At 40.6% G+C, this 14,096-nt stretch overlaps 1 protein-coding gene across 1 annotated transcript in view; it reads right to left on the bottom strand.

Moving 5' to 3' along the window:
• Window positions 1-3,251: 3,251 nt before the first annotated feature.
• Hormad2 (HORMA domain containing 2) overlaps window positions 3,252-14,096 on the bottom strand; it is an 85,855-nt gene continuing 75,010 nt past the window's right edge. Inside the window, exon 11 of the mRNA XM_031341915.1 lies at window positions 3,252-4,096. Within this exon, the coding sequence (XP_031197775.1) occupies window positions 3,992-4,096 (105 nt within the window). The 3' untranslated portion in view covers window positions 3,252-3,991. The remainder of the gene's footprint in view (window positions 4,097-14,096) is intronic.

Here is a 14,096-nt window from a genome sequence, read left to right as displayed (position 1 = left end):
CTCTCTCTCTCTCTCTCTCTCTCTCTCTCTCTCTCTTCTCTGTTTCTTCTTCCTCCCTCTCTCCCTCTCCTCCGTCTCTCCCCTCTGTGTGTGTGTTTGTGTGTGTGTTGGAGTTGCAGTCCTCAGCCTCAGACTCCTGAGTGCTGGAATTACAGGTGTGTACTGTACCATCAGGCCTGGGAAGCCAACGCTTTGTCTTGACTGCCTTGCTAAAAGGAAGATGAGAAACTAACTGTTCATCTTGGAGCCAGTTGGTAATTATCCTAATGGAAACAAGCATCACCCACCTCTGGAAGTGCTGAAGAACCAGTAACCTTTCAAAGCCATTTTTACACGAGAGTTCTGTCCTGAAGTATCTGAGACCCCCAAAGAATGCATCTGCACTTCAGTGCCTTCCAAGATGTTTATGAGGCTGCCACTCAGCTTGCCTCTCCACCAGAGACCAGTAAGAGAATCACTCTAGAACACTGAGTGAAACTTCAGTGAAAGTTCAAGGATATAACCCTGGAGTTATAGCAGAAAAACCCTGATCCTGAATGGTCGGCCTATTTTCAGAAGTCTTCCCTAGGTTGCCTTTTGTGAAGGTCTTCCATGGAATCCCTACTTGAGTACCAGGGCAGTTCCCCTGACTGCACACGGGAGCCAGGGGTACCTGGAAGCCGCCATCTCCTACAAGAAGGAATCTCCAGGTGGCACGTGCCTTTAACACCAACACTCTGGAGGGAGACAGGCAGATCTCTGGGTTCTAGGTCAGTCTGGTCTACATATTGAGTTCTAGGACAGCCAGGTCTATTTAGAGATACCCTGTGTAAAACAAACAAAAAACCCCAAACAAACAACAAAAAACCTCAAAACCCCCAAAACAAATAAAACCAACCAACCAAAGAACCAAACAACCAACACAGACACTGGCAGCTTTGAGGCCTCTGTAAGGTAGAACCCTACCTGCAGGGATGTTGTCCAATCAGGTACGTATTGTATAAGTAGGTTTGTTCTTTAGCTCCTCCCCAAGTCTCACTACTTCTGGATAGGAATTTAACTTTACCATTACATAACCAAATAAGTAAGTAAATGAGTAAGTAAGTTTTGGACAAATGAAAAACCAATGTCCCCAGTGACACCCTTGTTTTCTGGGGGGTCACTAATAAAATTGTACGTTATGTCTCAGTAAGGACCTCAATACACAAATCGCAGTTAAAACATTATCACAGAAACAGACTAATACTTTCCAAAGAGTATGACTTAGGTATTCTCTCATATATGTAGAGTCTAGACTATTACTTGAGGCTCCCTTTAAATGACATTCATTATACCTGAGCATTGTTTTTACTATAAGAATCTGTGGAAGCCAGTGATGGTGGCATGGTGCATGCCTTTTATCCCAGAACTCAGGAGGCAGATGGATCTCTCTGAGTTTAAAGGCCACCCTGGTCTACAGGGTGATTTCCATGGCGCAGAGGGAAAAAAAAAAAAAGAATCTGTGGAAGTCACTGAAGATCTCAGACTGTTGGTTTTGAAACCATAAATCAATAACTAGTAACACTCAAAATGAGCTTCAATTTTACTAGAATTTTAAAAACCACAGAAGTTTGAACTTATCTCAACGCAGCTTTGACACTGAGACCATTTCCACCCTCTTTCTGGCAGATGTGAGCCTAGACACGGGAGGGACCTGCAGGAGGAGAAACGGAGGTGTGGTTTCCGGTGCCTGGCTTCAAAGGCTGGGGGCAACCCTGAGCCCAACCTATTTCTTTTTAGCTAGACTAATTTCTGTAAAGAGAGAAAAACCACTCAGGCAAAGTCAAACTTCCCCAAAATTGAACAATGCCCCAGTTTCCAAGCTATCATCCTCTGATCTTTATAACCGTGCTGAGGAAGCAGACACAGTCTGGGTGAGCGAAGAGCCAGCCTGGCACACTGCAGGCGTCCAGCCTCAGGGCTAAGTTTCCTAGTATCTCCTCTCCACCGCTCTCTTCTCTTTTCTCCTCCTCCTCTGAGTTTTCGATGCAGTTGTTTTTATTCATTTTTTGACAGTTAGAGACAGAAGTGGAAGACTAAAGGCTTTCCTTCCTTAGATGAATCTTGTCCTTCATAACTAGTTGCACGTATGAGCTAGCAATGCTGTGTAAAAGCAGCTATTTCATACGTTTGTGTTTCTCAGATCTTGATAGCAGATCTCTTCCCCTGCATGCCTACCAAGGGCATGTGTTCAGTCTTCACACCTCACGCACTCACCATATCAGAAACATGCAATACCCAATGACAATGGTAAAGCTGCTTAGTTGAGAAAGAGGGTATTAAGATAGAGTCAGGCAGTTTCTAAATAAATTTAGGTTCTAAACTCTACAGATCACTCTCGATTTTAGGCTAAGTTTCTGATAAATGTAAATATAGATTGAGAGCTAAATTCCCACTTTAAACAAAACGATCCCTTCTGAAATCCAGACTACTTACTCAAAGGGTAAATTAAAGACCCTTAGAGATGTAGTGACATTTCCTGTGTTCACAGCTTACCGTGACTCTCACTACCTAATAAGACAGCCCATCACAAAATCCTAACAGCCTGTGGAGCTCAGAGCTCTTCCTTCCTCTGAACCAAACCGACCTCTTGATGCTTTCACCAATTTGGTCTCAGATCTGCCCTCTGAAGAGACACAAAACAAACCTAATCCCTCTACTAGACATCAAATCCCTTTATGTGACTCTCTTAAAAAAAAATTACGGTGACTCAGGCTACACTTCCATCAAGGATCTAATAAGACCAATTACCTTTCTCCTCCTGCTCCTTTTAGTGGCAGAGCAGGCTTATATGGATCCACTTTAATATGCAGGCAGGGAAAACCCAACCCCCTCTTTCCCCTACAGTCCCTCCTTAGTGCTTCAGTTGATACTCAGCCCTGGGTCCTCAAAAACAGAGCAGAGTCCAGCAAAGGGCAGCACTAAGCAGGTAGGCTACCCCGACTTTCCTCTGTTATGTAATGCACACTCCTCCTGCAGACTAAGGGACATTAGGCCCACAGAGACTCTTTTGTCAAAGCCACAGAATCTCAACTTCTGCAGCAGAACCATGAGACTTTCCCCCAGGACTTGCCCCTGACAGTTTGATCAGTTCCAGTCAAGACATAATGTGTGATGGGCACTCCAGGTGCTGAGAGCCTTATTAACCTTACATTGGAGAAACACTGTACATATATTTAATATTTAACTTATCTATCATGTCCATTTAAGTTCAATTATTAAATCCCTTGTTATATAAATCATAAAACAATTCTTTAAGTCATTTATTATTCATATCACATTAATCATTAAGCCTATCAAAATTCTTCCAGACTATGGAGGGGACAAATAGCATCACCTGGAAGTTACAGACTGATAAATTCAAATATTTTTGAGAAAATACTCAACATAGGTCTTACAAGGGAAACAGGCTCCTGAACTGCATGTCAGCTATTTGGGATTGGCCAACAAAATAGGGTTTGAGAAGTTTTTCAGGGAGGACATCTGGACCCGCACGCTGCTGATCAACTTTGTGACTGAAATCAACATATAAATCACACCTGGCTAAGCACCTCCACACACATCCTATGCTGCTCTGTGCAAGTTTTAATAAAGCTATAGAAGGATTCCAACACACAGGTTATAACAAGTCAGAACATTTTACAGAGATACTTGGAGAATTTAATTATGTAAAGAAAAACCCTTTTCTTTAAGAACAACAGCTTATTTCTTTCCAAAATAACTGCTGTGGTTTTTGTGCAAACACAAAGCATGTCTCATCTCTAACTCAGCTGTGAGGCAATCGCATCCCAAGGCAGCTCTGATGATCTTGTTTCCTTCTGGAGAAGTGAACCTATGTCCTGCTCAATAGCTTATCCACTTCACAAACTGAGTAAAAAATTGAGCAAAAGCTTTAGAAAAAGGGTTTTGTGACTCTCCTGTTATGACATTTCATACATTTTTGCAAAATAGGTGTAGCAAAGGCACCTAAGTTTCATTTTCTGTTAGGAATGAAGACTGTCACTGGTTCGCTGACCTTCCTCTTCTTTTTGGAGCTTTCAAAACTTGGCTCAATGTGCACAAAATTCATTCTTTGAACCTATGAGAATCACAGAGAGAGGTACAATTCAGCAGAGATGTGATACCTCACAAGACCTCTATAAAACAGGAAGACCAAGCACGCATAACCGATCCAAACCTGCTCTCCTGTGGGCTTGTTTGGCCCAGATCACAACCCTGCTGCCAGTATCAGAATCTGGTATTCCAAGCTCCAGGAGCTGAAGTCCCCTGGAGGCAGCCCGTTTCTGGGACAGTTTCTTGGCTCTCTCTAGTGAATTCAGCACATCCAACTCTTGAGGGAAGGATTGTTGATCAAGGTGTGGGGCCAACAAGGAGCAAGTAAGGGTCAGGAGAGATCTAGGGCACTGATTATTTTAGAGCAGACATAATGTAAGTCCCTCTTTCAGCCAGCAGAGACATACAGCCTTGTCTTTTCTGCAACTGTTTAGACCAACAACTTAAAAAGACAATGACTCCTTTGCTGAAGAAAAGTATATATTGATTACAAGGAAGTTGATCAGTGAACTGTCACTAATTATTATCCCCATTAGTTAAAGATCTTGGGACTTATTTTGGCTCAACTGAATGAATAACTGGAAGTATACATATCTGTCAGACAACCTCTGATGCCTAGAGTTCCAAGAAAAGCATAAAGGACATTTGTATATTATTTGGCCACTAGAAAGGAGTAGCCCCCCCCCCCATCTTCTGGCCCTTTGGAAGAAAAAAGCTGTGTTTTTTAAAGCCAGACTTGTCCGAATATCTATCAGAGGCTCCAACATTATCCCTCTTTTCTTTTGTAGTAGATGAGAGTTATTGTTGATATGATGTAACTACAAAATAGTGAGAATGTCAGTAAAGCCTTTAAGTACCATTTAGACACAGAGACTGAGTCTGAAAACAGATCACCAAAGCATTCATTTCATTTATTCTTTTTTTTTTCTTTTTCTTTTTTGGTGTTTTCAAGACAGGGTTTCTCTGTATAGCCCTGGCTGTCCTGGAACTCACTCTGTAGACCAGGCTGGCCTTGAACTCAGAAATCCGCCTGCCTCTGCCTCCCAAGTGCTGGCGTGCGCCACCACCGCCCGGCCATTCATTTATTCTTTAGTTTTATAAGAGGGCTGAATTTCTCATCTCAGAAACCACAAATTCCCTTTAACCTTAACTAAAGCACTGACTAATAAAATAGTGAAAGTTTGAAAAATTAGGGCTGCTTACCAAATAACTCATTTGTTTATATGTGCAGAAGTTTAAAATGGCTTGCTCTAAAGGAAAATGAATAGCAACATCAAAACACAAAGCACAAACCAGCTTTTTTAATCTATGAGTTGAATTTGTTATAGTTAGTTTGTAAGAAAAAGCATTTGATAAAGTTCATCTTGTCTGGAAATGCTGAAACTACAACTATTCTATCAGTCCTGGGAGCACACGGAAAAAGAAACAATGGCTGAACAGCTTTAAACAACAACTTCGCCCAATGCTTTAATTAAGTTTTAGCCCCATTTTCTTCTATTGCCAAATAAACGAGTTTTATTTTAAACTGCGGGACTACAATTTTATTTCACCGGGCTAATCAAAATACCTTCAATAATATATAGTTTTATGGCAACCAGTGAATACTGGGGATTCTCAATGGTTTACAGGAAACTGTATGCTCAAAGGCAAGCTTGTTATTAGTCAGGGGCCACTTCCATATAGATAAATGATCTATATGAATTGTGTAAGCTAACACATCCACACAATGTCCACACAAGGTATATTCCAACTGGTTACATCTGTCCTTTGATGCCAAAGGTCAACTGGCCAAGCAATTAGGCAGGCTAGATATATTACCTGTAAACACATCAGATAGGAATCTCATGATTCCAAATGCATGCATGTACTGGCTGGTTTTGTGTGTCAACTTGACACAGGCTGCAGTTATCACAGAGAAGGGAGCTTCGGTTGGGAAGTGCCTTCATGAGATCCAGATGTGGGCCATTTTCTCAATTAGGGATCAAGGGGATAGGGCCCCTTGTGGGTGGTACCATCCCTGGGCTGGTAGTCTTGGGTTCTATAAGAGAGCAGGCTAAGCAAGCCAGTAAGGAACATCTCTCCATGGCCTCTGCATCAGCTCCTGCTTCCTAACCTGCTTGTGTTCCAGTCCTGACTTCCTTTGGTGATGAACAGCAATGTAGAAGTAAGCTGAATAAACCCCCAACTTGCTTCTTGTTTGTGCAGAAACAGAAACCCCGACTAAGACAATGTATATGTAATAAAATGTTTTTATTTGTATTTGCCTGAATATGTGTGTACAACACATGTGTACCTGGTATCTGAGGAGACTGGGCTCTCCTCAGATATACATGAGACATTGCATCAAGAAATCACATATAAGGGCCCTCCAGAGAGATGTCTCTGTGGATAAAAGCACTGGCTGCTTTTGCAAAGAAGAGGGTTTGGTTTCCAACACACACATTGTGACTTATAACTGTCAATTACTCCAGTCCCAGGGTAGTGCAGTTGTACATCACTACAGCAGTTGATGTAGTACACCTGTACCATGTCCCTAGCCCTGTCATATTTTAAATAGCCAAGCATGGTGGCTCATATCTCTAAGCACAGTACTTGGAAGACTGGCAAGATTGTTTTAAGTTCAAGGGCTGCTTGGGCTTCAGTGTCTCAAAGAGACCAAAATTTAAAAATCACAAAATCTTTCTTGCATTCAGACTACTAAGAAGCTACCACGATTAGTTACCAATAGAACCCAAGGAATACAGAACTCACATGGGACTGAAAACACTTAGAAGATACACTTTCTTCTGTGTGGGGCTCCACTAGTTTCCATTGTTGACTTAGTAACAGTCTACTTAAGGAGCCCAAGAACAGGACTGCCTCATGCACAGATGGATAAGCCATTTCATCTGACAGTATTTGGATGGTATTATGAAAGGTCTTTTTTTTTTAAATGACTTATTATTTCCTTTATAGTCATCATCTTAAAAATGCTTATTATTTGAATATTGTCCCAGAATTTTCTTTTTGGATGTCTGCTTCCTATTCTCTCTTTTTCTCCCTCTCCTCATTCCTCTCCTTCCCCCATCTATGAGGGATTTTATCTTCTCTTAAGAATCAATTACAAAAAAAAAAAAGAATCAATTACATTTCATAAGCTAAGAGCCCCACAGTTACATGTTCAATGTAGATCGCTTCTGAACCACACATGTGTATGCATGTCTGCATAGTCTCTACATGGTCATTGCAAAGACAACTCAGCTGCACTATGGCTGAGATTGGAATTCATCACCTGATCCTCTAAGCATGACACCAGTCACTGTTCTTGCCTAAGGTGTTCAAGGTAAAAAGTCTGAGACTGGCAGAGAGTTCATGAGGCCTCAAGCTTAGGCAAAGAAGTACAGGCAACTACAGAATGTTGAGTGAGAAAAATACTCTTCCTTAGAGAAGGGCACACAAATTGGTTATCTAATCCCAAATGATCAACCCTGAAAACACACATACAAACAACACACAGACTGAGCAGGTTGTATTTATATGTTTAGGATATATATAATATATACAATGTAACATATAAATATATATTATATATTAATATAAAAATAATCAAAGTCATTTTTCAGGATGAGCCTTGTGAAAAGAGTCATTAAGCACATGTTACAATATAATGAAATAGTATATTGTCCAAACAGACATCCATTCTTTCAGCAAATACTGTGCATGAGACAAATATAAGTGGACAAAAGAGATAAAAATCCCTGTGCCGAGGACTACACAGTTTGATTACATTACTTTTTGTCTTAGGATCTTCTAATGGTATCACATCAGTCCTGGATGTCTGCTTGGAAGTGCTTCTTCAGAAGCACATGCTCACCCACTCTGGCAGACTGGGTGAGAGCTTACTGGGCCCTTTGAATAAGGTCCCATCTGGATACAATCGTGCGCTTTGATCTTATAACCTGTCCCTTTCTGACCGTAGTCCTTTGCATGCAGTACTCTGCCTAAAACACTTCTATCTTCACTTGTAGATTCTGACTCTGGTGAAAAATTATTTCCCCAAAGAAATTTCACCAATCTCTGTGATATTATTATGGACATATATTTAGTTTTTACAGTTTCTAGCTCCTAATTCCTGCCTCAGGGCATGTCACAGAAATTCAAATCTTCTGTCTTTCTCTGACCTCCTTTTTCTGATAGTAGACACTAGATAAATAACAGCAGATATTACCCTCATTTTAGAAAGTGACCTGTCTCAAGTGAGAGATCAAGAAGACAGAACAGGGATTAATATAAATCCCTGTAATAGCCTCTGCCATCTAGTCTGTGAGCATCACAATCCCAAAAGGACAAACACCAGAGAGCATGGAAGCTCTATGCCCCTTCTCCTATACACCACCTTTTTTTTTTCCTTTTGGTTTTTCGAGACAGGGTTTCTCTGTGTATCCCTGGCTGTCCTGGAACTCACTCTGTAGACCAGACTGGCCTCAAACTCAGAAATCTGCCTGCCTCTGCCTCCCAAGTGCTGGGATTAAAGGCGTGTGCCACCACTGCCTGGCTGTACACCACATTTTAGCATCCATTATAAACACAATGTGCACACCTAAATTCTACGAGTCATTCAGATGAATTAGTTGAACTTGAGGGGGTGTGGGAATCCTAAATTGTGCCAATAGGTCAGAGGTACAGGAGAAAGACACAATCTGTAGTTTGCAATTGGCATCTAAATGTGTGTGCCTGGGGAGCACAGATGGCACACAGGGGACAACTTTAAGTACATAGTGTCAACTGAGTTGGAGGACACTGAATTGGTATCTCCTGTTGTAGAAATGATTGCTTGCTTTTGGTGAAGAGAAATCTGCATATTTTTCAACATCATAAAAGTGTTCTTTGTTGGAGCTAAAAAATGGCCGAGTGGATGAAGTGTGTGCAGCTCAAGCATGAGGACTTCAGGCTGCCCAGCACTCGTGTCAAACGGGGACAGTGCTGATGTCTACTGTCTCAGTTCTGGGGAGGCTTCACAATAGGCATATCCCTGGAGTTCACTGGTCTGCTAGTCTGGATGAATTAGTGAGCTCCATGTTCTAGAGATCCTGCCTCAAAAAAACAAAGTAGAGAGAGTAATTGAGGAAGATAGCAGACATGACTTTCAGCATGCTGTGCACACATACATATTCATGCATACCGGCACAGAAATGAACATACACATACATACATATAATGTATACACACAGAGGGAGGAAAAAAAAGTTTTTTATACTGACTGAGTTGTGAGAGCAAAAGAAAAACAGTCTGCTTTATTTATACAAACATAATCTCAATTACATAAGTTCCCCCATCATACAACCTACAGAATTCTAGATTGGGAACAAGGAATTTCAGCCACATTTGTATCAGCAACATCTAGGAAGTGCCTTGCATGTAGAAAAGGCTTCAGAATGAATGAATCTTCAAATAGCACTATGTTTGCAATGCAGAAATGCAGGGAGGCAGAGGCAGGTGGATTTCTGAGTTCGAGACCAGCTTGGTCTACAGAGTGAGTTCCAGGACAGAGCCAGGGCTATACAGAGAAACCCTGTCTTGAAAAACCAAAAAAAAAAAAAAAAAAAAAAAAAAAAAAAAAAAAAAGAAAAGAAAAAGAAATGCAGTAGAGGCATGGAGTGGGTGCAAGATTGTGGCTCCACACATAGTTGTACTCAGGTGATAACTTAAGTGTCAATGGAGATGTGCACAAGTCAAACATGAGAGAAATATTTAGAAGTTAGTCAGAAGATTGGCCAATGGGATATGACAGTGAAAGAAATTAGGGTATGTCAGTAGTAGCTCCTGGATTTAAGTTGGGCTAATGTGTAAATGAAGGAGCTACTCTCTTAGCTAAAGAACAATGTGGATTTTGAACCTGGTGAGTGTAGACAGAGTACCTGGAAAACTTCCACAGGGACTATGTTGAACAGCAGATGCCTGAGTATCAGGATAGATTTTAGGGTTGGAGATGTAATCTGAGAGTCAGCTGCTTGAATAATTAAGGCCCTGGGTGTGGAAGTGTTTGCCTATTGGGAGATCAGAGCGTGAGAAGGGAAAGGGGCCAGGACACAGCCTTAAGGAATTCCAACACTGAGAGATTAGCTGGAAGAGGAGCCAACAAACAAGGCTGAGGAAGGAAAAAAAATGACAGCTAAAATACTAGCAGACTGTTATGTCAAGAAATTTAGGGGAAGCAGTGCTAAGAACAGGGAATGGGAAAATCAAAAGGTGGTGGTCAGCAAAATCCCGTATAGCTGAAGGTAACGGATGATGGGCACTGGTGTGTCCCCTTCTCAATCAGCCGCCTTGCGCTAGCTGGGTACACTGAATTGTGGGGGTAGGAGTCAACTGAAAAGTGAATAACCACAGGGAAAAACTGAAAAAAGTACACAAAACTTTATGAAAGTCAAAGGCCTGGGGAATACAGAGAACTTAGACAAGAGATATTGATTTCCATCTTGAAGACTGAGTAGCAGTTTTCCAGACAGAAGGTGGTAGTAGATACAGAGGGGAGGAGGTCACTTGAGGCAGTTCAGCAGATTTAAAGGTGCTGAGTTGTGAAAAGACAAAGAAGGAAAGAAAAAAACCGACAAGGAAAGTATATGGGACAATGGGAAATGTCCTTCTATCAGAGCAGCTTGCAGGGCTAGGTTTTATATATCCTCCATTATTACTCAATATGATGTTAGTATAAATTAACTTATCAAATGATCTCCAGGTTTCAGCCAGCTGGAAGGCAGGTCTCTCAGGCTTTGGAAGAAAACAGACATATTTCCATATAGCAAGAGCGAGCAGTTCAGGCCACGGTAATTATCTTGCATCAGGAGGTTGGCCTGTGTGGGGAAGCAAGGGATGGGCTGCCCTAGGCATCCAGGAAATACACTGAGTACTTTACATGCCTTGGTGAGAGAGCAATGGATTTGAATGTTGTTTACTTCAACTTATTTTTCAGGTCCTATTTGGCCATATGCCTCTTCTATAAAATATTATTTCTCTGGTGTCAATTCATAATGAAGACTTAACTCTAAATTCTCTAGACTTGTCATTTCCCAAGTCACAAAATTCTTTGGTCCAGAGAGTCTGTGTCCCTATAAAGAAGAGCAGCATTGACATTAGTTTGATTCTTCTCCCATTTATCTTTTTTGTCATTATAAAAGGATTAATAGAAATTTAAAAATAAATGATATTAACATGAATGTAGGTTGTGTTAATATTGCAATGAATGAACAGTACAAGGCAAATGCTTAAAGAGGATGCTTATCTCCAACTTCAGGGGAAACTGCCTATGTGTTACTGGGCCTTATAAAACATTTAAAACACCTAAGTTAATGAACATCTCAGCTTAGTTGCACAGTATACTACAGAGGTTCATCTGACTGCATGGGTATATGAGAGTTGCAGCTCATGGCCCTGTCCAGCAGCACAAGAGAATACAGGGAAAGGAGCCAACAAAAGACATAAAAATAGTGGTCAGGTTACTTTTAACTCAGATGGTTTTAGGATATATCCCTTCAGCCTACTGCCATCTCCCTGGGACTCAGCCTCTTGGTGCAGTTCTTCCCTTCTGCGCCCTTTCAGTCTTTTCTTTAGCCCATCTTCATTCCTTTGTGACTCCCTGTGAACCCGCAGAACTGCTTTGTCTAACAGAGATGCACAGCTGCCATACTTGGCTGGGACTCAAGGACTCCTAGAGCTGTTACACTTGACTAGGACCCAGATTGGGGCAACAGCAACCAAAGGAAAATACCCACTCATCAAAGGCCACCCACCCATTGAAGGCGAGACCAGATAGCTACACCAACAAACACCTCAAACATCTTAACACCAGATGCCTATGTCCCAGCACAACAACACAAACATGAACAACCAAGACAATATGCCTCCTCCAGAAGACAGCGACCCTATTGTAACAGGTCCTGATAAAAGTAATTTAGCTCAGGCACAACACAAAGACTTTAAAATAGCAATTATGAATATGTTCAAGGACCTTAAGATTATTATAAATAAGCATCTTAATGAAGATCATGAAAAGGAAATGATGAAAAACAATATAATACATGAAAGTAGAATTCAATAAGGAAATAGAATTACTAAAAGTCAGACTGAAAAAAAAACGAAAATGAAAAACTTAGGAAGCCAATCAAAAAGCCTTGGAGGTAATCCTTACCAATAGATTAAAACACATGGAAGAGAAAATTTCAGGTCTTGAAGACAAAGCAGGGGGGGCTGGTGAGATGCCTAAGCAAGTAAGCACTGACTGCTCTTTAGAAGGTCTTGAGTTCAAATCCTAGCAACCATATGGTGGCTCACAACCATCTGTAATGAGATCTGATGCCCTCTTCTGGTGTGTCATAAGTCAGCTACAGTGTACTTATGTATAATAATAACTAAATCTTTGGGCCAGAGCAAGCAGAATTGACTAGAGTGAGCAGAGGTCCTAAAAATTCAATCCCCAACAACCACATGAAGGCTTACAACCATCTGTACAGCTACAGTGTACTCACATACATAAAATAAATAAATAAATCTTAAAAAAGAAGACAAAGCAGAAGAAATGGGTATTTCAGTTAAAGAAAATATTAAATGTTAAAAAAAAATAAAAATATCCAAGAAATATGGGACACTATGAAAAGACTAAACCTATGGGTTAATAGAGGAAGAAGAAACCCAGATCAAAAAGCTATCTACCTACCTACCTACCTATCTATCTACCTATCTATCTACATACATATGCACATACATATTTTAAATAAAAGCATAGAATAAAATTTCTCTGATCCTAAGAGATACTCATCAAGATAAAAAGGTATAGAGACACCACATAGAACCAGAAATGAAATTACCCACAACACATAATAATGAAACACTAAATGTACAGAGCAAAGAAATGATTTTAAATGGGAAAAAGGCCAAGCCACATATAAAAACAAGCCTACTAGAGTAACATTTGACTTTTTAATGGAGACTGAACACCAAAAGGGCCTAGACAGATGTTTTATGAGTTCTGAAATACCACAGGTGACAGCTCAGACTATCCAGCCAAACTTTCCATCACAATTGATGGAGAAAGAAAAAATATTTTCATGAAAAAAAATTTACACATTTTCTGTCCACAAATTAAATACTACAGAAGACACTAGAAAGAAAAAAATCTGTCCAAAGAAAAAGTTAGTGACACCTGAGAGGGCACAAATGATAAGCAATCACAGAACAGTTAATCAAATAAAGAGGAGGGGAATGTGAATTCACCTAAACAAAATAATAGAAGTTAATAAACACTGCTCAAAAATATCTTTCAACAACAATGATCTTAATTTCCTAATAAAAAAAGACACAGAAACCAGGATCCAACTCTTTGCTCTACCCAAGAAACACACCTCATCATCAAAGACAGATTCATCTTAGGATAAAAGGATGGAAAAAGATATTATAAGTAAAAAGAAACAAGGAGCAACTAGGCATAGACATTTTCATATCTGAAAAAATAGATTTCAAGCCAAAACTAGTCAGAAGAGATGAGAAGGACACTACACATACACTAAAGGAAAAACCCAAAGAGAGTATAATTTTAAACACTTATGCACCAAACACACAGATGCCCAATTTCATAAATGAAACACTACTACAGCTAAAAATATATATATTGATCTTCACACAGTGATGGTGGGTGATTTTTTTTTTTTTTGAGACAGAGTTTCTCTGTGTAGCCCTGGCTGTCCTGGAACTCACTCTGTAGACCAGGCTGGCTTCGAACTCAGAAATCCACCTGCCTCTGCCTCCCAGGTGCTGGGATTAAAGGTGTGCGCCACCATCGCCCGGCAGTAGGTGATTTTAATACCTGACTCTCTGCAGTCATCCAGGAAAAAAACTAAATATAGAAATGTTAGCTGGGCGGTGGAGGCTCACGCCTTTAATCCCAGCACCTGGGAGGCAGAGGCAGGCAGATTTCTGAGTTGGAGAGGCCAGCCTGGTCTACAGAGTGAGTTCCAGGACAGCCAGGGCTATACAGAGAAACCTTGTCTCGA

The sequence above is a fragment of the Mastomys coucha genome, unplaced genomic scaffold, assembly GCF_008632895.1.
Source record: "Mastomys coucha isolate ucsf_1 unplaced genomic scaffold, UCSF_Mcou_1 pScaffold22, whole genome shotgun sequence".
Taxonomy (NCBI): Eukaryota; Metazoa; Chordata; class Mammalia; order Rodentia; family Muridae; genus Mastomys; species Mastomys coucha.
The sequence above is the reverse complement of the archived record's forward strand: the minus strand, read 5'-3'. Positions and strand labels throughout refer to the sequence as shown.